The sequence below is a fragment of the Lonchura striata genome, chromosome 22, assembly GCF_046129695.1.
Source record: "Lonchura striata isolate bLonStr1 chromosome 22, bLonStr1.mat, whole genome shotgun sequence".
Taxonomy (NCBI): Eukaryota; Metazoa; Chordata; class Aves; order Passeriformes; family Estrildidae; genus Lonchura; species Lonchura striata.
This window is the reverse complement of record NC_134624.1, coordinates 5952792-5980327: the sequence shown is the minus strand read 5'-3', so window position 1 is coordinate 5980327 and position 27536 is coordinate 5952792. Positions and strand designations below refer to the sequence as shown.

Sequence of the window (27536 nt, the reverse complement as noted above, 5' to 3'; positions counted from 1 at the left end):
CAGAGTACCCACACACCTGGAATATTTATGTGAGACTGTTACTAAAGCTAAACGGGAAGATACTCCAGCTAAATGGCTAGTTCCCGCTAAAAACACCAAGTGGATCTGCTCAAAAGGAGGATTCACCCCCTGTATTTCCTTAGAAATATTTAACGAAACCTCTAACTATTGTATACAGGTGGCTGTGATTCCCAAAATTATCTATCACCCCAACGAATATATGTATAATGTACAAAACATCCCAGAACACCACATACAAAAACGAGAGCCTTTGACCGCACTTACAGTGGCAGTTTTAATGCTTGCAGGGGGAGCAGGTATCGGTACGAGAGTAGCCTCCCTAGTAAAACAAACAAAGGAGTTTAATTCCCTGAGGATTGCTGTAGACGAAGATTTGGAACGTATAGAACAATCAATATTAGCATTGGAAAAGTCAGTAAGGTCCTTATTGAAAGTAGTTCTGCAGAATAGAAGAGGACTAGATCTTCTATTCTTACAACAGGGAGGACTGTGTGCGGCTCTCCGGGAAGAATGTTGTGTGTATGCAGATCACACTGGGGTGGTACGAGACACTATGACAAAACTGGAAGCAGGACTTGAGAAAAGGAAAAGGGAAAGGGAGGCCCAGCAGAGCTGGGATGAGACCTAGTTTAATCACTCCCCTTGGTTAACTACCTTGCTATCTACAATTGCGGGTCCTTTAATATTATTAGTGTTAGGATTAACATTTGGCCCATGTATATTCAACAAAGTAATTGAAATAGTAAAAAGAAGATTGGAAGCAGCACACCTGATGCTAATCAAAGCCAAATATGAAACTCTCCCTAGAGAACCTGAAGTAGAAGAGACTTTGATTCTAGCCCACCAAGAAATAAAACGATTTGATGAACAAAATGATAAAAAAATGAAATGGGGGACTGTGAGAAACTGCATTGACTTGTTTGTTCATCAAAAGTATGAAATTAGGATAAAAGGGGGGGAAGTCGGGACATGGAATTTGCAGGCTTGACTGGTAACCACAAACAAAGATTGTGAAAGATTTTGCAGGACTGGCTGGAACTGATAACCGCAGTGGAAACCCATTGTTGCTTAAAACTGATAAACCGAGTGGAAGAAGACACACCACCCCACTTGTGAAATCCATTGTTTTTGGGACTGATAACCATGGTGGAACGAGACTCACCACCCCCACTTATGCAAGATAAAAAGGGACTGAAGAGAAGGAAAGGTTGTCAGCTTTTGGCGGAGCCAGGCTCCCAGCTGAACCCAGCGCTGTTTTGCTTGCTATCGCTTGCTGTAATTAATAAAATTATTAATTGATCTTAAAAGGCTGAATCAAATTATTCACTTCAACTTATAACACACAGCAGAACAGGTGGGATGTCCCAGGCAGGTGGAGCAGGATGTCCTGACAGGCAGGAGCAACAAGTCCCAGCAGGCAGAGGGCATGTCCCTGGCAGGCAGGATGGGATAACAGGGTATGTGGGATGCCTCTGGCAGGTGGGGTAGGATGTCCTGGCAGAGCAGGTAGGGGCATGTGCCAGCAGGCAGAGGGAATATCCCTGGCAGGCAGGACAGGATAACAGGGCAGGTGTGATGTCCCTGGCAGGCAAAAACCAAAAGTCTCTGGCAGAGCAGGTAGGGGAGATGTCCCTGGAAGGCAGGGCAGGATGTCCTCGGCAGAGGAGGTAGGGGCAGGTCCCAGCAGGCAGAGGGCATGTTCTGGCAGGCAGGGGCATGTCCCAGCAGGCAGGCATGAACCAGAGTAAGCAGAAAGCCAAAAAGGCAAGTAAGCAAGTAAAGAAGCAGGTGGGAAGGCAAGCAGGCTAAGCTTAGTAAGAAAACCTAAGCAAGGAGGGCTTGGCTGGAGTTCGAGTGTGAGGCTCAGCAGGACATTTGACCTTACCTCAGCAGGGAGACCAAGCCTCCTAAGCCTAGTAAGAAGGTTGGGCAAAAGGCCAAGTAAGGGTCTGGGCGAGACTTAGCAGGGGTCCAAGCCTAGAAAGTCCAACAAGAAATCCAGAACTTAGGCCGAAGAGCAAGAGAACAGAAGAATATGGATGTGCGACTAGTGATTGTCCTAGATAAGAGACAACGTAGAGTGTTAAGAGTGTAGTACCAAGAATGGGAGTGTAGTTAAAAGAAATTAAGTCCAGTCAAGAGGTTCAAAATACTAAGCTGTGGAAAGGGGCCAGATGAGCTTTAATTGCATATCAGTATATTCCATTTTAGATAGAGGCACCATTTAAGGTATATTTTTTTCTTTTCTTTTTGAGGCCTGAAAATGGGAAGAGGTTATAGTAAAGGAGCAGATCCTTCAAAAGAGAAAGCAAAGAGAATTCCCCCCAACAGCCCCTTAGGGCAATTGTTATACCAATGGGATTCTTAGGAGACCACGAAGGGTCTGGACAAGAGTAAGATGATACATTACAGTATAGAAGTATGACCGAAGCTAAAATTACAGGGAGAGTGGCCATGGTATGGAACCCGAGATCAATGGATGTGTAATCAGTTAAACCAACACCTAGAAGCCCAAGAGGATCTTGATGTAGAACAACTAACTTATGCAGCTTGCTAGCTGGAGAACTCTAGAAATAATGAGACTGCGAGAATGTGCAAGTTACAAAGAAATAGAGAAGAGAACAGATAAAAAGAGACTAGAAAAAGAAAAAATGGGACCCTCTCGATTACCTACCCGTCTCTACTCCTGTTCCCTCTCCAAATTCTTCGGCCCCTCTTATTGAGTCCCTGATTCCATTGTCCCTTCCTCCAGTTTCTTCAACCATCTCCCCAACTTCCTCTTCCCCTTCTCCAACCAGAGTTTCCTTGCCTCCTCTCCTTTGGGAGCTGAGACCACCCTTCCCTAGTGATTGTTCACCACCTAGTATACCCCATAGCCTCCAATAAGCATCTGTCTCCACTACTATTTCCCCCCCGGTGTCTTAGAAGAAGGGCCATATTGTAACATCTGATCCAAAGCACCAAGAGTAGAAAGGCTCTTTCCCCTGAGAGAAGTTCCTGTGGGTGAAGCAGTTGGAGGAGTTGGGTTTGTAGATGCACCTTTGACCACTTCTTAAGTCCAGGGATTTAAGAAAGAGCTAGAAAATTTACTAGAAAACCCCACTGGAATATCTAACCAGTTAGACCAATTCCTAGGGCTGAATACTTATACCTGGGGAAAGCTGAACTCTATTCTAAGCATCCTGTTCTCTCCAGAAGAGGTCCGGATGACCTGAACAGCAGGGGTGAAGATACGGGAAAGAGAAAATAGACTGGGACCCCCAGGGGACCAAAAGATACCCTTAGTAGACCCCAGTTGGAATCCTAATCAGGAAGAAGGAAATAAAAATATGAGAGACTATAGGTCCCTCATGATAAGAGGGATCAAAGAGTCTATCCCTAGGGGAAGCAACATGAAATTGGCCTTTGATAATACTCAAGATGAGACCCCAGCAATTTGGCTTAACCAACTAAAACAAAATTTCTAGTTATATTCATATATAGACCCAGACAGCCCAGAGGGTAAAGTCCTCCTAAAGGTCCAGTTTGTCAGCAAATCCTGGCCCGATATTAGATGGAAGCTAGAAAAAATGGAGGACTGGCAAGAAAAGAACATGAATGAGTCTATGTCAAGTGAGAATAGACAAGGGCCATTGCCTAAAAAAAGTAGAGACCAACCAGGACCATCATATGTAGCAAATAAGAACTTTAATGAGTTCAGGAAACCTGAGGCTTCACAAAGCAACAGGGGGTGCTATTACTGTGGTGAGATAGGACAGCTTAAAAGGAATTGTAAGACGTTTCAGTTTGATGAAGCAATGCATAAAGAACAAGAAGTCTTAGAAGAGATTTCAAGGGGAGACAACTAGGAGGGTCAGGGGCTCTATAAGTTAGGGGATCCAATGAACCATCAAGAAGAACCCTTGGTAAACTTTAAAGTAGGTCCCCACTATGAAGAATTTGACATCTTAGTGGACACAGGGGCAGATAACTCCAGCATAAGCAAGTTACCAGTAGGAGTCACCATTGGGAAGAAGGTCTGTGAGGTTTTAGGGGCAAAGGGAAGACCATTTAAAGCATCTATAGTTGAAAATATAAAAATCAAGGAGAATTCAAGACAATGTTTGGCAGACTTTATCTATCTGCCAAATTAGGAAGCAATCTCTTGGGAAGAGACTTGCAAGTTCAGTTGGGAGTAGGGATCATCCCAAGAGATGGAAGGACGGTAGTCCAGGTCATGAGACTGACCCAAAGAGACATAGAAGAAACAGACCCCAAAGTATGGGCAGAGGAAAGTAAGTGTGGATACTTGAACATCACACCAATAAAATTAGAAATGCAAAGAGATACACCCCCTATCCGAGTCAAGCAATACCCAATATCCCCTGAAGGCAGGAGAGAATTAGCCCCAGTGATCAAACAACTATTAGAGGTAAGGTATTCTAGATGCATGCCTCCCCATAACACTCCTATACTAGCCGTAAGAAAAGCAGAAGGGAAATACAGGCTAGTTTAAGACTTAAGGGAAATAAACAAGAAAACTATTACCAGACACCCTGTGGTATCCAACCCTTATACCCTTTTAAGCCACATTCCAAGAGAGCATGCCTGGTTCACAGTTGTATATTTAAAAGATGCCTTCTGGGCATGCCTGCTAGCAGAAGAATGTAGTAACTGGTTTGCATTTGAGTGGGAAGATCCTGACAGGAGAAAGCAGCAGCTAAGGTGGACACGTCTCCCACAGGGGTTTACAGAATCCCCAGACCTCTTTGGGCGAGAGGAACTAGAGGAACTATTAGGGCAGTTCACCCCTGAGGAAAATATTCAGATCTTACAGTATGTAGATTAGTATCTAGAGAAGAGCTAGACTGGTCAAAAACACCAGAGTTCGACTCCAAAATTTCCTGGGAGAAAACTGTCTAAAAGCATCCCAAGAAAATCTACAATTTGTGGAATCAGAAGTGACCTACCTAGGCCATATAATTTGAGAAGGGTATAAAAAACAAAGTCCTGAGAATCTCAGGTATCCTGTCTATCCAAGCTCCCAAGACCAAGAGATGTAAGGAAGCTACTAGGCCTGTTTGGTTATTGTAAGCTGTGGTTAGATCAATACACCAAAAGTGTGAAGTTCCTTTATGATTAATTAGTAGACTCTTAGCCTGTAAAGTGGACAGAAGAGGATGAGGAACAGCTACAAGATTTGAAAAATAAACTATCCTCGGCATCTGTTCTAAGCCTGCCTGACCTTAAGAAGGAGTTTAACCTGTTTGTGAGCACAGAAGGGGGAATTGCATATGGGGTATTAACTCAGGAGTGGGGGAGACATAAAAAGCCAATAGCCTACCTCTCAAAACTACTAGACACAGTGATTAGAGGATGGCAGACTTGTCTGCAAGTAATCGCAGCGGCAGCCATCGTAATAGAAGAAGCCCAAAAGTTGACCCTGCAAAGAAAAATTGAAGTCCACATGCCCCACAATCTCAAAACGGTACTAAGACAAAAGCACAGCAATGGTTGACTGACTCTAGAATATTAAGGTATGAGATCATCTTAATGAACACAGGTGACTAAGAGTTAGTCACCTCCAAATGTCTAAATCCTGCACAATTTCTCACTGGAGAACCCCTGGCTGATCAAGAACATGATTGTGTTGAACTCAAAAATCTACAGACCAAGGTGAGAGAGGATTTAGAAAATGTACCCCTGCCATACAGGAGATTCCTTTTTGTAGATGGGTCCTCAAGAGTAGTAGGAGGGAAAAAAGCCTCAGGATATGCTGTCATAGATGGGGAACACATGAAAGTCGCAGAAAAAGGGAAACTGCCCTCAAACTGGTCAGCCCAGTGTTGTGAAGTCTACACTTTGAAAAGAGGATTAGACCTGTTAGAGGGAGACCAAGGAACTATTTACACAGACTTGCAATATGTGTTTGAAATCATCCATACTTTCGGAAAAATTTGGGAGGAGTGTGGCTACCTAAACTCCAAAGGGAAGAACCTGGTACATGAGAAGCTGATAAAAACTAGTATTAGAATCCTTACAAAAAGGCCACAGAGATAGCTGTGGTGCATATAAAAAGACAACAGAAATTAAACACTCGTGAAGAAAAGGGAAACTGATTAGCAGATCAGATAGCTAAAGAAGCAGACTTAGACTCAAGAAGTCCAGTAAAAGCTTTTAGAATAGAAATAGGACCAAGTAGAGAAAGAAAAGTAGAGCCAAGTTTCAGTGAAAAAGAATTAAAAATAATAAAACAACTAGAATTACATCAAGGGGAACAAAGAGAATGGTTAACTCCTGATGGGCGTAAGTTCCAAAATAAAGCCCTAGCTCGAAGACTGCTAGTAGAGTTACATGAACTAACCCACTGGAGAATCCAAGGTTTGTGTGACCACTTCTTACGGGAGAATTTATGTATTGAAGTGTATGATCTGGCAAAGGCAGTCACAGGAGGGTGTGCAATCTGCCTGAAAACTGACCAAAAGGTAATGAGAAAAACAGCATGTGGGGGAGGAAAACTTTAAGACTTTAAAAAACTTTAAGACCTTTCTGAAACATACAAGTAGATTTCACTGAAATCCCTCTGTGCAGAGGTACAAGCATTTACTAGTGATCATAGATCATCTCACTCACTGGGTGAAGGCTTTCTCAACCAAAAGAGGAACCGCGCAAGAAGTTGCAAGAATAATCTAAAAAACATCATACCTCAATACGGACTAGTCAATAACACTGACTCGGACCAAGGCCCACATTTTGTCGCTCGAACTTTACATCAAGTAAGAAAAGCCCTGGGGATAAGGTGGAAATTGCACACCCCACGGCATCCTCAAAGCTCTGGAAGAGTAGAAAGGATGAATAGAACTCTTAAAAATGTGATAACCAAATTAATTGAAGAGACAAAATTTTTTTTCTGAGGGAAAAAAATTGGCTCAGATGTTTATCTCTTGCTCTCTTGCACATCAGAACAAGACCTCGGTCCAACGCAGGGGTCTCTCCCTATGAAATGATGTTTGGACTCCCTTTTTTAATCACCCCTTTCAGTACAGCAGATTATCTAGAAGTGGAGGCAGCAACTCAGAAATATTTAAAAATCATAGGAAAATCCCTAGAAGGCCTCAGAAAGAAGGGGTATCTCCCCCCAAACCTCCCCTCTGGATACTGTTATAAATTGTGACACGACAATTTGAAGTGTCTTAATTCAATAAAGCAATTTTATTTAAAATAGCAAGCGAGTAAGGCAGGCAAAGCACAGCGCTGGGCGGCCGGGGAGTCTCCTGCTCCACTAACGGCGCGCAAAAATGTTCTGTCTCAACCTTCCTTTTATCCCCCCCCTTCTCCTTGCAGGCGTGACTCTCCAGATGTAGTCTGAGTCTGGTCGTTGTGATAGCTTCTAAGTCTCTTCTTTTGAGATACAGCAAGCAGACCAGATACACACACCCAGGACTCTAATCTCAACCTCCTTATCACCTTGTAAGCAAATAAGCATTTCAAAGACACACCAGTACATTCTTATGCAAACCAAGGTAAGCGAGTATATCACAGTGAACAAATGATTTTCCACTTATCTCAATTCCCCCCTTTTTCTTGTTCATCTTTATTTTGTTCACTGAATCTTTGTAACTCTTGGTGACTTAGTATTAGGGTCTCATCTACATTGTGTATGGGTTCATATTTTGCCCTAATGAGCATTAAATGTGCTGCCTCTAAGCGTCCCTTCACTATTTTTATTGCCTTATTGAAGATGCATGGCCCAAAGGTCAGTCCCAATATTATCAGTATCAGAGGTCCTGCAAGGGTGGATAACAAGGTAGTTAACCAAGGAGATTGATTGAACCATGATTCATACCAACTTTGCTGTGCCTCTCTTTCCTTCTTTCTCTGCTCTAATCTTCTCCTTAATTCTGCCATGGTGTCTGTAACAACTCCAGTATGATCAGCGTATGCACAGCATTCCTCCTTCAGGGCTACACACAATCCCCTTTGTTGTAATAATAGCAAGTCTAAACCCCTTCTGTTCTGCAACACCACCTCAGATAGGGACCTTAATGATTTTACCAATCCATCGATGGCCTGCTCAATTTTACTCAGATCTTCATCTACTGAAATTCTTAATGCTTTAAATTCCTTTTGTTGATTTACTAGGGATGCCACCCCAGTTCCAGCTCCTATTCCCCCGATGGTAAGGAGAGTTGCAATAGTTAAGGCAGTGAGGGGTTCCCTTTTCATTAGATGGTGTTCTGGCACAGTTTGTTGTTCATATATGTAGTCACTTGTATGGTAGGTAATTCTGGGCATAATCGTTACCTGGATGCAGTAGTCTTGGCTTGGATTAAACAGTTTCAGTGAGATGCACGGTGTGACACCCAGAGTGTTACAGACCGACTTAGTGTTAGCTGCTGGCAATAGCCAGTCAGCCGGTTTCTTTCTACCTGTTTCTATTACTCCACAAAGGTATTCTCTTTGTGTTGGGATTTTTCCTATGCATCTCCCTTTCCCTGTTACCTGAGCCAAGGTAAGCCCCGGTGTTGTCTCTTTACCCTTTTTCCACAAACACTGATTCGGATTAGTTCCATTCACTCTTCTGGGCTTTGCAGTGACCCCTATGGCTTCATAAAATGGGGGTCTTAAATTATAGCACAGCCAACAGTCTTCCGTCAGTTTTGGGTTGGTTCTATTTAGGACACCATAACTCGCTTTCATAACCTTCCAGAGTATATTACCCTCCTGGGTTTTTTTCCTGTTTGTCTCCTGAAGTGTTTTCATTCTGAATTTTATTCTGGGTCTGATCCCTTTCTTTTGTTTGGTTGGCTAAAACAACCTCCTTTTCTAATAACACTGGGTTTGGCCCTACAGGTTCAGGATCAGGGGGCACAATTTCCTTCTTTATAAATATTAAGCTACCAAAATTGCCAAAATCAGCCAAATATAAACGAACGCCCCAAGTTTTTCCAATTAACCATATACTATCCTCTGGCCTTAATGCAGTAATTTGTATATTCCTGCAAATATTTTCTGGGGGTTTATGACCTGTCCAGTAGCCGGGAGGAATACAACCATCTGGCTTCCAGACCACCTTAATGTATGGATCAGGAGTGGGGAGGTCCCATGTACCAGCTATTGTTTCACAACCCCAATATGCACAGTAATATTGTCCAGGACTATTGCAATACCCTTTACCAGGATTCGAAGCAGGACACATATAAAACGATGAAACCCAATGGGAACCCCAACGAGTACCTAAGGATGCCACAGGTAACTGGAAAGTGGGAGCTCCAGCTGTAGTATTGCTCCTTATAACTCGTGAATCCTCCCATCTTCCTAAAGTCCACTTGAAAGGTTCATGAGTTGTTATTTCCGCAGTATTACAAGATATACAAAGGAAAATCACAAGCAGTAAGCAAATGGCATGTGGGGTCTGGTTTCTCACACTGCAACCATTATACCCTTGTGACTTCTTTCCCTCTATTAGCTGGTTGTCACCAAAATACCCTTGAGCCCAAAAACTATTTCTGCCTTTGTTACTCCCAGTCCTGGGGTAGTTCTGCAAATATTGCTTGCGTATTCCATCCTGAGGGCTCCTTCCTCCACAGCTGTTTACTCCTCTGCCTCGCCCGTCGACTCGGGTGCTTCGAGCCACAGGGTGTACCATCTTCTCGGCAGCAAGAGTATTCTTCAGGAGGGGATTTATGCCCTCTAGTGCCTTGCCGCATGGAATAAGAACGCCAATTCTGATCTTTTACCTCTGGTGCGGTACAACTGACCCCTTTTAGGTCTTTCTTACAAAGGCCTTCTATGATCTCTGCCACAAATGGGCTCGGCTCGTTTGTATGGTAGCAGTAATAGTCTGGGTGAATGCCCTTTGAGAAAATTTCCCACCACTCTTTAGATTCCAATCGGATTTCCCCTCTAGTCACTTTACAGGTCAGTACCCAAGCTGTAATCTCTCTTTGTACGTTCTAACAGGAATTGCAAGTTCCTCGTGGAGGATACCCTCTGTTGCAATGTGACCACCACCGTTCCCTACACACCTTACAGATATAGCATACAAAAGGATAGCAATTACAATTTTGATTTTTACACTTTACTCTAACACTTGAATTACTACTTAGTCCACTATCTAAGTAATATAAGTCTGATGTGTATTCAATCTGATAAGAGTCCATTAGTTTCTCTGTAACTTCAATTTCAGGTTCCCGGGAGGACTGGTTATTTGCCACACAGTGTTGTTAACTGGTCCTTTTACTCGACTGGCATGTGTCCATCCTCTTTCTGCAGTCTGAATTGCAGTTTCTGTAGTGAGTAACACAAGATAAGGACCTTCCCATTGTGGGGTTAGTGTAGATTCTTTCTAGGATTTTATTAACACATAGTCTCCTGGGTGCATTTTATGTATTTTTAAATCTAAAGGGGGTCTTTGCGTAATGATTCCTTTTTCCCAAAGTTCATTGCGGTGTTTCATTAAGGCAATAATATATGAGGTTATTTTATAGTCCTTCAACTGGGGGTGGTCTCGGGGTTCCTCCAAATCATATGGCATGTGGGGTCCCCTATCAGAATCTATTGTTTCTACTATCCCATATCTAGGGATTATTTCTTTTAATAATATTCTGACCACTGTCTGAGCAGTAGTCCGAGTAGTGGGGTAAGCTTCTACAAAATGGGTGAGATGATCTACTATTACTAACAAATATTTATATCTACCCACTTTAGGCAATTCAGTGAAGTCTATTTGTATTTTGGCAAAAGGCCTGTGAGCTAATTCCCTTCCTCCCATGGGCCTTTCCCTAAGATGTTTTCTGTTTACTTTTTGACAGATCAGACAATCTCCCACTACTCTTTTAGCCAAATCATAGATTCCAATACTCATATATTTAGTGGCAAATTGATCTACTAATGCCTGAGTTCCCCAATGAGTCTGGTCATGCAATCTTTGCAAAATTTCTGAGGCCTTGCTTTTAGGTAAAACAGTTCTCCCATCTGGGAGCTTCCATTGCCCTTCAGACCCCTCCTCAATTCCCATCTTTTGTAATTTTTCCTTTTCTTGACTGGTAAAACTATATATTTGCCATTTTTCTTTGGGGGAGTCCACAGATACAGTGTCGCTCTGCCCCATGTCCCCCCGAGTTCGTAGGGCTGCTTTCTTGGCTTCTTGGTCAGCTAAATTATTTCCCCTGTTTCTAAAGTCCAATCCTCTCTGGTGTCCCCTTAAGTGGACCACAGCAATTTGAGCCGGGCCCCTTAAGGCATTTAAAACTTGGACAATCAGCTCTTGATGAATTAGATCTTTTCCCTGTGAGTTTATAAGTCCCCTCTCTTCCCAAATTTTCCAAATGTGTGCACTATCCCATATGCATATTTAGAGTCTGTGTATATTGTTCCAATTTTTCCTTTTAATAACCTTAAAGCCCTGAGTACTGCATATAATTCACAAGCTTGTGCAGACCAGGAGTTACTTAGTGGTCCGGATTCAATTACCTTTAAATCTTTTTATGGATTTGCAACTACCGGAAACAGGGCCAAAGTCCTCTTATTTATTTCTCTTAAATCATGCACCAATCTGTAGGACCCATCTGACTTTTTTACAGGCAGGATGGGAGTACTGAAGGGAGACATACAGGGCTCTAAAAGCCCTTTTTCTAATAACCTATCTACTTCAGGTTTTAGTCCTAATTTTCCCTCCCTAGGGATAGGGTAGGGTATTGTTTTATTCTTACGGGTTTGCCAGGATCACTTATTTCCACTGAGAAAGGCTTAATCTGCAATTTCCCCACCGTTTCTGGGGTATACCACACCTCAGGATTAATTTTCTTTTCATCCTCTACCCTTAAAGGGCAGAGCTTTATCTGTAATTCTTTATTTACAACTTCTAAATTAATACCCAATTCTATTATCAGATCTCTCCCTAATAAATTGTAATCTGCTTCAGGTACCAGTAGTAAAGAACCTATACCAAATTTGGAATCAGTTTCTACCATCACATCCTTGATAACAGATACTTCAAAGGGCTCTCCTTTTGCCCCAATTACATGTACAGTGTCAGATGACTTTTTACATCCAAGTGGCAAGGCTTGCACCGTGGATCTTTCAGCCCCGGTATCCACTAAAAATTCCATCACTTGTTGTTGGGGTCCCACTTTAAGCTTTACCAAGGGCTCCTTATGATATTTCTTCCCCAACAAATAGAGCCCTTGACACCCCTTATCTTCCTTAAAGGCCTTCTCATCCGCTATCCGTTGTCTGCATCCCCTCTTCATATGTCCCTTCTTTCCACAGTAGAAGCAGACAATTTCACGACCTCTTTCTTTTCCTTCCCTAGAAATATAACTCTGCTCCCGATTCTCCCTTTGTTCTACATTCCTTGCACGGAAATTAGGGTTAGGCCCTTCCCGCACAACTGCATCCATAATCCTCGCCTGTCTCTTGAAATTCTCATCCTCCCTTCTCACAAAAACCTTCTGCGCTTCCCTCAAGAGCTCCTCTAATCCTCTAGTCTGCCATCCGTCCAACTTTTCTAGTTTCCTCCTAATATCTACCCATGCATTTGCCACAAACTGCATTTTCAACACCGCCTCTCCCTCCTGGATATCAGGGTCTATCCCAGAATACAAGCGGAAGGCTTTCCTTAAGCGCTCTAACCATTCCGTGGGATCCTCATCTTTTTTTTGTTGTAATCCAAAAGCCTTCTTCACATTCTGCCCCCGCGGAACTGATTGTTTTATTCCCTGAATGATGATGTTTCGCAAATCACCCATGTGAGTGCGATGCAAGGGATCCTGGTTATTCCACTGGGGATTTTGTAGGGGCCACTTTATATCTGCTAAGGGTCCTTGGTGGTGTTCATCATCCCATATCCTCATACCCGTTTCCCTTATCATCCTCCTTTCCTCTGCCGTGAACAAAATCCTTAGTATTGACTGTAACTCCTCCCATGTGTACACATTGGGCCCCAAAAATTGGTCCAACCGTTCTGCCACTCCTAGAGGATCGTCCAACAAATGTCCCATTTCCTTCTTAAAGTCCCTGACTTGCCCAGAGTCTAAAGGCACAGTTACATAGGCAACCCCTGCTATTTGGGGTGGCTGACCTTCCTGTCCCGCTTGGGGATTCGGGATCATACCAATGCTTTGTTCTCTTAGGGGAAACATCCCCAATTCCTGTTCCTTTTTCCTAGTCTGACTTCTAGTTACCCTACGATTGTTTTCCCTTGTTCCTCCACTCTCTGCCTCATCATCAGAGTCTGAAGGAGCCGTGGGGACCCCGGGGCCAACCGGGTCCGCAGGCAGCTGGGGATATATATTTTGACTAGCAGGTGGGAGTGGAGGAATATATGGAGGAGGAACGTAGGGGGGCATATTATCTTCCTCCTTGTTTTTCTTGTTCTTTTCCCTGGCTGATAAGGCAAATAGTTTTGTCCTTGTCTCCCCAACTGTCCACAGGGAAGCATATTCGCTCTCTTCTGAATCAAAGGCTTCCTTTGAGTTAACATATATATTTAGAGCCTGACAAATCCAATCCTCAAAGGACCCGAATACCGGCCAATACAAATGGTCTCCCCTAATTTGTTTCCCCCCCCACACTTCCATACAATAATGTATCATTTTAACTTTGTCTTTCCCTTTTCTAGATGGGAAAGCATCCCAATTAATTATCATCAAACCCAAGGGGCTATCCCTGGGAATCTGGGGAAGCTTAGCGTGGGTCCCCTCTCCCATGGGACCAGAGGGCTTGCTTTTCCTCTGTCCCATCTTCTGGAGTGCACTCAATTTCTCACACACGTGCTCCCTTGGTTCGTGGCCCAGCCCCTCACGGGGAATGGAAAACGCACTAATACAGAGTCCGCACTCACTTGGTCTCCACGAGACCTCTCTCACACAGCACTCCGGGAAAACCACCCCAAACCGAGCGGGAAACCGGCCTATACTCACGCGTCCTGCGTCTTCGCTGGTTCTTCGTGCACAAAGATTACAGGGGTAACCGGTTCTCCTTTGCCCGTTACTCAGTTTAGGTTCGTCGGTGGAGAGTGATCAGAAAGCCTGGGGCAGCTGGGCCGCCATAAGGGCGGGGCGCCTCCCGATCGTCCCGTAGCGACTGATCTACTTCTCCATCCGAGTCACGGCACCAAATTGTTATAAATTGTGACACGACAATTTGAAGTGTCTTAATTCAATAAAGCAATTTTATTGAAAATAGCAAGCGAGTAAGGCAGGCAAAGCACAGCGCTGGGCGGCCGGGGAGTCTCCTACTCCACTAATGGCGCGCAAAAATGTTCTGTCTCAACCTTCCTTTTATCCCCCCCCTTCTCCTTGCAGGCGTGACTCTCCAGATGTAGTCTGAGTCTGGTCGTTGTGATAGCTTCTAAGTCTCTTCTTTTGAGATACAGCAAGCAGACCAGATACACACACCCAGGACTCTAATCTCAACCTCCTTATCACCTTGTAAGCAAATAAGCATTTCAAAGACACACCAGTACATTCTTATGCAAACCAAGGTAAGCGAGTATATCACAGTGAACAAATGATTTTCCACTTATCTCAGATACCAATGCCCACAACATCAGTCCTGGGGATTGGGTCTTAATAAAGTCCCAGAACATCACGACTCCATTAACCCCCAAATTCAAAGGACCTTTCCACATGCTGCTCACTAAACACACTGCATTTTGAACCCAAGAAAAAGGCTGGACCCATGTCACCAGAGTCAAAGGACCAGTACCACCCCCAGATGCCAGACCAGACCCAACAGGGTCACCCACCTCCTCTTGTTTATGGACGGTAATTAAGAGAACAGAGGACTTAAAATTAACTTTAAAGAAGACTTGCTAGGAACTGATATACAGTAAGGTGTTAAATAACCATTTCTGAGTTAAAGTACCATAGTAAAAGTTTAAGTACTTTGTAATTGTTTAATAAGAATAAGCGTCCATTAGCCAAAGAAGTTAACTGAAAAATTTCTAGTTAAAATCTTATTAAGTCTTAGTTTCTAGAGAATGGGAGAATTATCAAAAGAAGTTAGCCCTCAAAAGCCAGAGACTGTAAGGTGATGTGGGCTTAAGCCCGATCAAAGGACTAGAGGAGGGATTTGTAATAAACAAAGTTCCCAAAGCCGCCAGGGTCGCAGGTGTGGACAGGGCCTTCCTGGTTCCTATGGCAACACTGGAACAGTTGCTAGTTCTAGTTAAGTACCGATATTGAAATGTTAATTACCTAGTTGCTCTGTTTTCTCTAAACCACCTGGAAGATCACCTACCCCCCACCCATGCTGCCATTCTAGGACTAAGATGCAAATAGGGAAACCTATGGGTCCATGGGAGCATGTTTTGGGGGATATGGACACGCCTAAATGAAGAACTAAACACAGTTGAGGGGGCTGAACAGGTAAAATACACTGGCTGACGAAGAGGAAAACATCCCCCAATCAACGTTTGAGCTGTCACCATAACCTATGGAGGACAAGACTAGAGTGGGCTGTGAAAAGCAGGAACAAAGAGGCAAGATTTTCCTGGTGTTACCACGAGGAAAGGAGAGGGGACAGCTGCTGCTGGGACTTCAGCAACAGACTCTGCATGCCTCCTCACCCTTCAGCTACCTGGAAAAGCTACAACAGCGGGGCAAGCTCCGTGTCGGGCCCCCTGCCGAGCTGATCTTTTTAATAAAGAGTGAACATTAATAAAGGCATAAGCCCTGTTCATTTCATAATTATCACACCAATATGAGAAGTGTAAAGAACTTACTCATTTTCTTTCTTTCCACCCTGAATCCACTGCTTGAGCAGATACTCGTAGTAGCTGTCAGCTCTGGCTCCCAGAGTGTAGACTCCCAGGTGGGTGAACTGCCCACTGTTGGTGTTGATGAACATAGGCACTAGGCCATCGTTTTTCCCTGAGAGGATGTGAACATGCTTCATCACCTCATCTACAGCTTTCTAGAAGAAAGGAAGTGGAAAACATAAATTATAGGTATGAATGAGGTACAGAACTGTGTCTAGTCACTATAGCACATTAAAAAATTTGTAACTTTGCTTCCCCAAATTAGCATCAGGGACATCAAGTTCAGCTAGAGCAATATATTAAATAAATTCAAGACTTCAGACTTCTGGACTCTCAAAACATGATATTCTGGTTATGTTCAAGTACTCTGAAGCAATTATAACTGCTTCCTTTCCTTGAAAGCAAGCCCACTCAAAAGCGAGTACTACAGTACTCAGATTTACTCAGACTTGCAAAGTAGAAGTCCAGCAAAAAATCAACTACATGAATCCATTTAGCAATAGCTAAGGGTCTTTAAATTACTGCATTCATCAACACTGAGCTGTGGATACAGTTCAAAATAACAACATCAGCAAACAAAAAGAAAAATGGAAAATACTTAGTTTCTCTGAATTTTTTTTTTATTTCAACTAACTTTTCCATCCTCTCAGACTCTTAACTATTGAGTGACATTTTAGTTCCTTGGATGGTAACATTTCAGTTTTGTTCTCTGCATATAGAAAACAGTATCAAGAAACCACACTCAGAAATTTTTATTTTTCTAATTAAATGCTGTTTCTGAGGGAAAAAAAAAATTACTCATCTCCACTACTACTTCTGGTATTCAATAAAATAATGGAATATTTTGTTTCTTTTTCTTCCCTTGTCTAGAGTTTCCCAATTTATTTATCATAACTTATAAACTCCTGAGACTGTGAGTACTGGTGGAGAGTCAGTGGTAGAGCTGCAGAGAAATGGAAAAAGAGAGCGATATCAACTGATTCTTCCATACCCGGAATTTCTCATCTCCAGTCAGACGAGAGAGCTCCCTGAACTCCAACTGAATGCTGGTCACCTCTGCCACAGTGCTGTCAGATGTCCAGCGAGGGGGATGTGCAGTGCCCCGACCAATGTTGACATCAGAATATGGTATCTTGGAGGGGGTCTTGAATGCTGGCATAAGCCTGTTTCCAATGTCTTTCTAAAGAAAACCCCGGAGCACAGGACAAAACAAGAGTCAAACCAAAAATACATATATATAAATGGACATCCCATTAGACTTTCTTCACAAAGCAGATGGAAAAGATAGAACAGCAGCTTAGTTTTAGATGGTGCAAGCAATTAAAGAAATTTAAAAAGTCATTAACTTATTCATAGTAATGAGCAGAGTTTCCACCTTGTCCTTAGCACTGCAGGCATCATCTGAGGCTGCAATCCCTATCATGCAGTCACTGGCTGATCTAACTAATCTGATGAAGTGCTGATACTGTTAAGACACACAGAAAGGGCAATAAAAAAACAACTATTACCCTTTGCCAATCATTTATTTCTTCTTTTGTTTCATGAACTTTATGATGGTCAGCCATTCATCAGCAGAAGAGCAGACATACAAGGAGGTGACAAACACAGCAAAGCTTTGAGGTTGTACAGACAGCAAAAGTGCAGGCTTCAAAACTGAATGGTAAATGCCTTTCCTACCACTTTATGAAACTGTTAAAAACCTGCAACATTTAACTTCCTGAAGAATCTTCCCTCAACTTTGTCCAATATGAAATACATAACCTAGTTTCATTTGTAAGGCCAGACACTCACAGCTTTTTCCAGGAAAAGGCTATCTCCAGAGAGGTGGTAAGTGCTCAGCAAGCCACCCAGGATACGGATAGTGCTCTCAAACAGGTTCACATCCACATTTTTATCAAATACTAAATCATTTGCTACCCATTTTCTTGCTTCTTCAAACTCTGCAAAGCATAAAAGGTAGTTCAGTTATGAACTTCTGGCATGTTCCAACAACTAAAGACATGAGTTCTCCATATATCCATTACAGTTACTTGTACTTGTCTACAGAGATGATAATTTTAGGTGAAAAATTAAAATGAAGAGCACATGCTGGAAGAAGTTTCATTACCATTGGCTTAATTCTTATTTAGCATACACCACAGATGCATACAGACAGAAATATCCACCAAAACAGAAAATCCTTAATAGTTTAAGAAAATAAGAAATAGAAGAATTTTTTATTAATATAGTCCAGTGTTTCAATTCCATCCATTTGACTTGTCAGATAATTAGTTACACTTCCACAAAGCCTTCTAGTTTCAGTTAAATCTTTTTCAACCAAAGCCATTATCCAGCAAGATAACAGGTAACATTTTCAGATAATAGCTTTAGCATAACAATGTCCTCAGGAGCCTGCTTCTTGCAAGATGTTGCAATCTTTTTCTCTAGAAACAAAAATGGTTGTTTATCACACTACTGATTCAAAAGAAAGGTTAAAAAAAAAGCTATATTAGGTTCATCAATCAGCTTAGCAGCAGCATCTCTCAATGACTGCTTTGGCACAGGGTCTCCATGGTGCATGTGAGTTAGCTTAGCCCTCACAATTGGAGGCTGAGCTATTTCAGTGATCTCACAGCTTCTGGAAACTCCTGCTTGAGAGAAGCAGAATAATCAGTTTGCCAGAAATGGAAGGCATTCCTTAGGAGATAAACTCTGAAGCCAATGGATGCCTCTGCACCCTTCAGTCTTGGACACTGAGCAAATACAGGATGTTGGGCATATTGAGAAGAACTACTAAAAACCTTCAGTCAGTGTTGTCAGTAGTATAACAGCAAAGGCAGAGTTCTTTGCCACAGAACCTTTTGCATTCACCAGCTGCTAAGAAAGACTAGCAACCTCAAACAGAACTTGCATTTACATAGCGTTTTTTATTCAGAAGAAAGCCCAGGAGCTCTCTAAGGCAGTCAGCAGAACTGATATAAAATAGAAAGAACCCCTCACCAAAAGCCCAGTTTCAACACATCTAAAAACTCTCACTCAGTTCAAAATTATTGTTTTAGGAAAAAAAAGATGAACATACTGACAACTTGACATCTGTCCTTCCTATCATGAGATAAAAATCTGCAAGTTTAATAAAAGTTTACAAAGATGGTTATTGACCATGGTTAAATATATACAGTTCCAGAAAGCTTTAAATACCATTAAAAATCCCTCTGCATTAAAAAAAAAAAAAAAAAATCCCAAACAACCAACAACAAAAAAATTGTCTTAAATGCTAATTAAGCATTTAAGTTTTTTGCAACAGAACTGCAAAATTTTTGGCCTAGTTTTTTAAATCTGTTCAAAAGTTTTCTAGCATGGTCATTTCAAGAATAACTCTCAACTATACAACTATACAGACAACAAAACTATTCAGGAAAGAGGTACTGAGCACTCCCTTTCTCCACCCATGGATTCCTTACAGAAAGAGCCTTCTTAAATCCATATATGAAATATTAGTATTAGGTGTGAGAAAACACAAGCAAGGAACATAGAGACAAACGACCCAAGAGTGATAGGCACAAAATCTCCAGTGGCTGTATGGCACAGAGGTTTTAGTACAGAAATAAAGACCAGGAAGTTTATTAAAACATCCCTCAAATTCTACCAGATACACACATACGTATGTATACACAATGTATGCATGTATGTATTTACCCCCACAGAGAAGCTAAATTTATAGGCCCCATGTAATAAATATTCCCCTCAAAGAACTCTCAGTAGGAACTGCCTGAAGAGAAATTAAAGAATTATTTTAGAGGAAAAAAATGGAAGAGGAAAAAAAATTACCTTCTTTTAAGCCTAATATCCACATGGTATCCAAGGCGTCAATTAAGGTAAGCCCAAGTCCAAACCACTCGCTGTAGGACTTGGACAAAGGTTTCAGCTCATCATGACCCCAGGCAAAATCCTTGTAACCTTTCCAGGCATGGCGGAAGGCTTCAATCACAGCCAGCTGGCGCTCATTGATGGGCACTGCAAAGGAGAAACAGCACCCTGCTCAGGACTTCTGCAGGGGACTGATACAACTCTACCATGCACCACTTTACTGCATTCCACTGAAAATAAAATTTCTTCCAAACTAACTGATCAGTGCAAATGGAAAAACCACCCTCACATTATTTGTTTCAGAACAGCCTTTGCTCTGCAGAATAACCTACTGTTTCCAGTCAGCAGTTCAGCCAAATTCTCTGGAAGAGAGAAATCTCTCTGGAAGCCGAGATTTCTCCCTGGCAACAAAACTGTCACTTCTGCAAATAAAACATTAAAATAATCACATGCACATCTGTAGATGAGTACCACTAAAGCTCAAAGACATGAAAGTCAGGAAATACCAGATTAAGATCCATAGTTATCCAGGTGTTGAATACATATGCTTACAATTAAATCCTCAGCTAATTCAACACGTAACATATTTTCTTCATCTTCCCTCTTACTAACTGCTTTCTGTTAAATTTAAAATCACTTACAGAAAATTATTTCTATTGAACTTTCTGTTTAATACCAAAATAGAAAGAAAATTTACATTTTACATCTTGGCAAAACCATGTCTTTTTCCATAGTTGTACTGATTTTTTGCTTGCAATATACCACTAAGTGGACCTTATGTTACATATTGAATATGAAAAATTTCAAGCCATTAGCTGAAATTTTGAAAAATTATGAGCAAAGACTTCTAGAATGGGAAACACCAAGCAGCACAACTAACCCCATAAATTTTAAGCTTGCAGAAGTGCAAATACATCACACTGAAATATGCCACATTTATCACACCAGAACTTCCTGGTTTCTTTTCTGAACTCAGAAAAAGGAGCAACAAGTTCTTAGGTCCACAAGCGCAGCAACTTGAAAAACATCTTCTGCAGCTTTCTGGTGAGCTTTAAAAACAGTTCAATTTAGTTCAGTGTGGTAGATAGTGACAGGCGAACGGAAGATTTCGGGATGTGACGGAAAGCAAGAGCCTTCCCCCTCATCCTGTAATATGTAATCCATTACCCCCAAGACATGTAACCCCACCAAGCCCAGTAGTTTTCCACTCCTTACTAATCCTAGAGACCCTACCTTCTTCCTTTGACGTAGCAAAGTGCCCCTTGACTATTTAACCTCACGAGATAAGATAATAAACGCCATTTGACCATCCACCATGTTGGTGTCTGTGTATGTCTGTGGCCCGAGTGGCCTGGGCGAGGCCGGGCTGCCGTGCTGTCCCTTGAAACCAGGTCGCCTTGCCTTCTCATCTGAAGGCAACATATCTAGTGCCGAAACCCAGGAAGATTTACTCGGGTAGCGGGTATCGCCTGGACAAGAGGCAGTGGCCGGGGTGGTGAGACCAACTCTCAGCGGGGGAGACGTCCCCGGACCAGTGATCGTCATGGATGCCATCGCGAAGGTCGTGAGTGCGATTCATAAGCAGTGGGGAATTAAGTGTAGGCTCAAGGATTTTTATCTTGCTATCGCAAGGCTCCTAGAGCTTGGGGCAATTGAACGTCCCGTGGATATATTACATCCAGAGGTGTGGGAGAAATGCGCGGCCACGCTGGCCGAGGATACCAAATCTTCAGGCAGTGGCAAAAGTCTCAGGCACAGGGCAGAGTGGAAAAAGCCCTGCGCAAAGCACTAGAAGAACAGGAAACATGGAGTGCAGCGCGCACATGTTTATTAGTTACACCCAAGCTAGGGGTAGGAGCGGCAACGCAAACCGTCCCTGAGGGCGACCTGCCCGGGAGTGGAGATCCGGGGGGGCCAACGCGTTACCCCCCTCCCCGAGCCAGAGTCCAAACACCCCCGCAGAACCTTCCCAAAAATCCGTGGATTCCCCATCCGTCCTGCTGCCACCGATCAGCGACCTGGTGCCGGAGGTGCAGCAGCGCGCGCAATCCTTTTGGCAGGGACTGGCGAAGGAAGCCAGAGATGCAGAAACCACAGTTCGGGAGGAGATGCGGGCAGCGCCTCCGCCCTATCCAGCCAAAGATGGCTCTGATGACCAAGGAGAGGGGCAGGGCGTGGGTGCTCTCAGCGGGAAAAGCCTGGAGGCGTGGGGTTTTGCTAATGCGCATATGTGGGATAAAGAGGAGAGCGGCAGAGAGCACAGACCCAATCGGCAGCCGTGCCAGACGCTGCTACCATTTATGGGAGAGACCTCCCCCTCCGGGAGGCAGGGCAAGCCCGCGCGGCGGGAGCGGCACCACCCCCGGAGGGGGGAGCGGGGCCGGAGCTGCACCAAAAGGCACCGAAGCCCGGAAGTGCGCTGGCATTCGACTTCCGACTCTGAGTCCAGCAGCAGCAGCTCCACCAGCTTGGAAGAGATGACAGAAACTGACTGGGACTCAGAAACGGAGAGAGCAGAGCTTACACGATTTAAAACAAAAACTAATAAAGCTTTAAGCCATACCGAAAGGCAATTACAATACGAACCAGCCCAGCTTACCGATTGGGGAAAAATAAAAATAGCTTGTGCTGAATAGGCCCCCGCGGCCACAATTCAAGCCTTTCCAATAAGGATCACCGGGCCGGAGGGGAATCAACAAAGGATATATACTCCGGTAAACCCCAAAGACGTACAGGCAATTGTCAAAGCGATTTCAGAGAGTCCCCAGCTGGCACAGCAGTCCACGGCGGTGCCCCCACCCCAAGCATGCTCAAGAGGGCCCTGTTGGGGCTGCGGGAAGAAGGGGCACCTCGCCAAGGACTGCAGGTCCTGGCCGCAGAGAAACGGGAAAGGGAGGGGTCACACGGACTGCACTCAGCCTCCTCCTGCCGCGAATGCAAGGTGGCCCATCTATGCCAACCCCCAGTGGGGTGGGGGGCCCTTATACCCCAAAACCTTGCCCGCAAAGGCCACTGATATCCTGACCGGCCACGCGGATACCTTCCAGATAGGCCGCTTAGCCGAGTTAGACCCAAACCCAATCTTTCACATGCTACCAGCTACCTCTCTATCCTTGAACAAATCCAACCCGAACCTAACCGATTCCTGCTAGCTTTGCTACGATGTAAAACCTCCTTTCTACAAAGGTATCGCTCTAAACACCCCCTTCAGTTACTCCACAGCCAACGCCCCCCACCAGTGCAGATGGGACACTCCCCGCAGAGTAATCACCCTGAGTCAAATCACAGGCCAGGGCAAATGTTTTGGCAATGCAGCTTTAGCAAAGCAGAGAGGCAACTTCTGCACCAAAGTTGTCAAGCCCAACAGAAAGATCGGTAAGTGGGCGGTCCCATCCGCGTCTGGGATGTGGGTTTGTCAGCGATCTGAGGTGAGTCCTTGTGTATTCCTTGCCAAATTTAATGACTCTATCAGCTTCTGTTTCCAAGTTCTAATTGTTCCTAGGGTCCTGTACCACTCAGATGAAGAGGTATACCACCTTTTTGAGGAACCCGGCAGGCTCCACAAAAGAGAAATAATCACAGGTATAACTATCACAATGCTGCTCGGCCTGGGAGCAGCTGGCACAGCCACAGGTGTCTAAGCCCTCGCGACCCGACAACAAGGACTTTCTCAGCTGCAAATGACCGTCGATGAGGACTTGCAGAGGATCAAGAAATCCATTTCCTATCTAGAGGAATCAGTCTCCTCGCTCTCGGAAGTGGTCTTGCAGAACAGGCGAGGACTGGACCTCTTGTTCATGCAACAAGGAGGACTGTGTGCCGCCTTGAAGGAGGAATGCTGCTTTTATGCAGACTACACGGGAGTCATTAAAGACTCCATGGCAGAACTCCGAGATAGACTAGCTCAGAGAAAGACAGGGAAACCAAACAGAGCTGGTTCAAATCCTGGTTCAATCAATTGCCATGGCTTACCACTTTAATTTCCACCCTCATAGGTCCACTAGCAATATTGCTTTTAGCTCTTACCTTAGGACCATGCCTGCTGAACAAGCTGGTCTCGTTTGTTCAGGCCCATCTGGAACAGGCGAACATTCTGTTTATAGGCCAGCAACAAATGCTGTAAACCAAAAACTGCAAACACTGCCAGTTGCAGAAACTTCCTAAACTCGCCTTGCGAGAGTTACTTAGGTTTACCAAGCCCCTTTTCCCTTATCAAGTTACAACTTTGTATCTCACTTCAGTTCCTATATCTAGGACTACCTCATTTATTTATGAAAAGCAGGGGGGAGATGTGGTATTGACAGGCGAATGGAAGATTTCAGGATGTGACGGAAAGCAAGAGCCTTCCCCCTCATCCTGTAATATGTAATCCATTACCCCCAAGACATGTAACCCCACCAAGCCCAGTAGTTTTCCACTCCTTACTAATCCTAGAGACCCTACCTTCTTCCTTTGACGTAGCAAAGTGCCCCTTGACTATTTAACCTCACGAGATAAGATAATAAACGCCATTTGACCATCCACCATGTTGGTGTCTGTGTATGTCTGTGGCCCGAGTGGCCTGGGCGAGGCCGGGCTGCCGTGCTGTCCCTTGAAACCAGGTCGCCTTGCCTTCTCATCTGAAGGCAACAGTTCAGGGAGGAAGTCACTTTCACTGTTTTTGGAGAACAAAAAGAAAGGCACAGCTGAAAAGGAAGCTTTCTCCTCCATGCCCTCCTTACTTAGGCTATCCTGCCTCTTCCCAGAGGCTATATTTCCAAGATTTGTCTCTAAAATTTGTTTCCAAATTCTGAAGGCTAACAAGCTTGAAGGCTGGCATAGTGAAATAAGAACACTGAAAAACTACAATATTCTAGGTAAGCCATCTCCCCTACACTTTTTGTTTCCTTTAATCTAAATAAATAAATAAAAAAAATTGTATGGGGAGAAATTGCACAACTTAAATCATAAAAGCAAACAAAAAAAAGGTATCATTAGCTGTCCTATTTACCTGGTTCTTTCTGGTCTTCAGCTTCCACAGATGAAGGTTTTTCTGGTTCCATTATTTTACTGGATGGTGGTTCAGTGCTTTGGTCAGGTTCTATCACTGCTCCTCTCCAGCTGCAAATACAAGGGACTTATTTTGGTCACAGAAAATCATGCAAATGAATGGGACTTACCTCTGTATTTCCTTTATCACACAATACTTTGATAAAACAGAAGTTAGATTTTTGTCAAGGATCAAAATGATTATGTGACCCACTAAGTAAGTTTTCTGTTCAAAGAAATTTTCTTTGCAGAGAAATTTGCTCGATTAAGAAATAAGTGTTACAAGCTCTTGGAATTTCACTATATATCTCGGCAATGGAATTTAATAAAAAAACTTCTAAAAATAAACACCTGAAAATGCTGTATTACAAGCAATTTGTTATCTACCAGCTCTGAAATGACCACAGTAACTGCTGATGCTTAATAGTACCATGTGGAATCCTCTGAATCCTTCCCCCTGAGGGAAATCCCCAGGGCCTTGCCTTGAAAGAATATATCATAGAGTTTCTCCACCTAGGTTGATAGAGAGGACTCAGCCCATGGTGCTCTGCAGCACTATTGCCAATCTGCATTAGATTGCTTCCCCCACTGGCTAGTTGACACTGCCCACCCCAACTATTCATCCCTCATTGCCACTACAGGTTCATGCCCTTTGCCCTGTTCTCGTGGCCTTACACTGAGTGGCTTCTGAAAAATATTTTGAGGAAAGTTGCAGCATTTCTACCACCCTGCCACGCTACAACAGTACCACATAAATGATGATCACCAAAACTCATGATTAAGTACAAAGGATGACATGTTCAAATTACTAACTCTGCTATCAAGGGATCACAAGCCTTCTCTTCCACCCAGATGTGTAAATCAGTTTTTACAGGTTTTCATGAAGAATCTCCTGAAGGAGAAGTCAGTCTTTCAGAGTGGACTTCAAGTCAGGCCAAGTTCATATCAAGATCGAACAATCTCAACCATACCATTTAATATATAGGTAGGGTGCCTTTGAGCCCATTATACGCCTCCTAGGGGAACCAGGCTTACAGGACCTTTAAAGTCTATAGTGTTTACTTTAATAGTCTGCTTACAGTCAGCCTATCTTCTGACTTAGATAAATTCCATATTTAATTTCTTACTTTAATTATTTAAATCTGTAGCTAGTCTTCACTATGTTTTCATTGCTCTTTTAAGTTCTCTTGTTTAAGTCTGTGAGTTACAGCACAAGCAAAAGCAAAACAATAAAACATTTTCAGACAATACTGACAGCCAAAATGCTGAGCCAAGCACAGTTCTGATGCTATCATCAGCTCCATCTGAGCAAGTGCTAAAGAGAACATAAAACACATAAAACCCCCAAGCCTCACATTCCAAATATGAAGGACCTCCGCTGAACTTTTGGTAGTCTTTTCTATATCCACATTACTTTCCTTCACTTATTCCCAAATTAAAACACTTCCATAACCATAGAAGCACAGACCTCCTGTTAAAGATACTACTAGATCTCTACAAGGAATGAGATATCTTGTAGGAAAGAAGAAAGCACATGGTGTTACACACACACACACAACTACATACACATCTATTGGTTCTGCCTGGTCGGTCTGGGCCCACTGTTTTTAGTGGCACCAATCCACAAGCAGCACTGACACTGCTACCATTTTCCAAACCTGCCCCAGGACAAAAACACTTGTAGCAGCACTATTACATTGGTACTGTTAGATTAACATTTATTACAACAAACAGCAGAAACCTCTGGACACTGAGAATCCTGCTGAACATTAAGAGTGTCTAAGTGCATTAGAAATACAGCCAGCCTTGCAGGGCTTCAAATCCTCTGCAGCTGTGTGATGCAAAGAGTAAAATCAGAGAAACTGCACATTCATCAAAATTAAATATATCAGTCTAGTAATACCAGCAGCTATCAGGCCAGGCCTGAGAACAAACCCATGCAAAGAAAGAAAATAACCTCGGAAACATTTAACAAAAAGCCCTTAAAATTTTCACTCTAACACTTAATGGATCTTGGCGGGGGCAAGGGGGTTCTAAGCACTGTACCTTGCCTGAAACATTTCTACCTGATAATGGATTTCTCTGTTTTCTCTACTTTATGCACTTCAACCAGCTCTTCTACAGCTCTCATGGTATCATGTCTGGTCTTCAGCCTTGTGTCTCTTTGTGGCACCTTGATCTGAAGATTGGAAGGACCACGACGAACATGAGGCAGTTTCGGTGGTTTCTGAGAATAGGAAAAAAAAAATGTGCTTTGTCAGGTGCAGAAATAGTCAAACTTCAAACCATAAAACAACATAATTTCAGAATTAAACATAAGTTCAGATAAAGTTTATTTTGTTTGTTTTGCAGCAGGCAAATTCTGACCTGAGTAGAATGTATGCTAAAGACCTTGTGGTTTTGTTTGCTTTAAACTTTTGGTAAAATCATCCTGTTCTTAAGTTTACACTGATAAATTACTTCTAAATTACCTCTAGTGCTCCCAAGTATTCATTTAACACAAGGCAGTGACAAAGGATTGTAAAGATATTTGATTCCATTTTACGAGGCACAGTAAATTTATGAGAACTTGCAAAAAGAATGCAAAAAAAAGTTTCCACAATCCCAGTGTAAATACCAAAAATTACTATACAGTAATACATGTACATTTTTGCATGACTAAGAAAAAATTTCATACAAAATTTTTTATTCATTAACTAAAAATCCCTGAATTCATGAGATAAATTCATGAAAAACAACACAGTAACCAGTATCCCTTTGCTTCACTAATTCAAACAGTAAACGGTCAGTTGATGTTCCTTTCCCACTGCATTCTCCACAAACATAACCCTTCAAAACCTCCTATCATCTGCTTGTTCTGAAGCATTTCTCAAGCTTCCAGATAAACCATGACTCC

General features: G+C 43.0%; 1 protein-coding gene across 2 annotated transcripts in view; it reads right to left on the bottom strand.

Moving 5' to 3' along the window:
• The window catches only part of MAN1B1 (mannosidase alpha class 1B member 1), a 42236-nt gene that overhangs the window by 10611 nt on the left and 4089 nt on the right, over positions 1–27536 (bottom strand). For both annotated transcript variants that reach the window (XM_021533638.3, XM_021533639.3), the window contains exons 4-9: positions 26707–26867; positions 24603–24712; positions 19574–19759; positions 17558–17706; positions 16758–16946; positions 15731–15921 (exon numbers count right to left, since the gene is read on the bottom strand). In XM_021533638.3, the coding sequence (XP_021389313.1) occupies positions 15731–15921; positions 16758–16946; positions 17558–17706; positions 19574–19759; positions 24603–24712; positions 26707–26867 (986 nt within the window). The remainder of the gene's footprint in view (positions 1–15730; positions 15922–16757; positions 16947–17557; positions 17707–19573; positions 19760–24602; positions 24713–26706; positions 26868–27536) is intronic.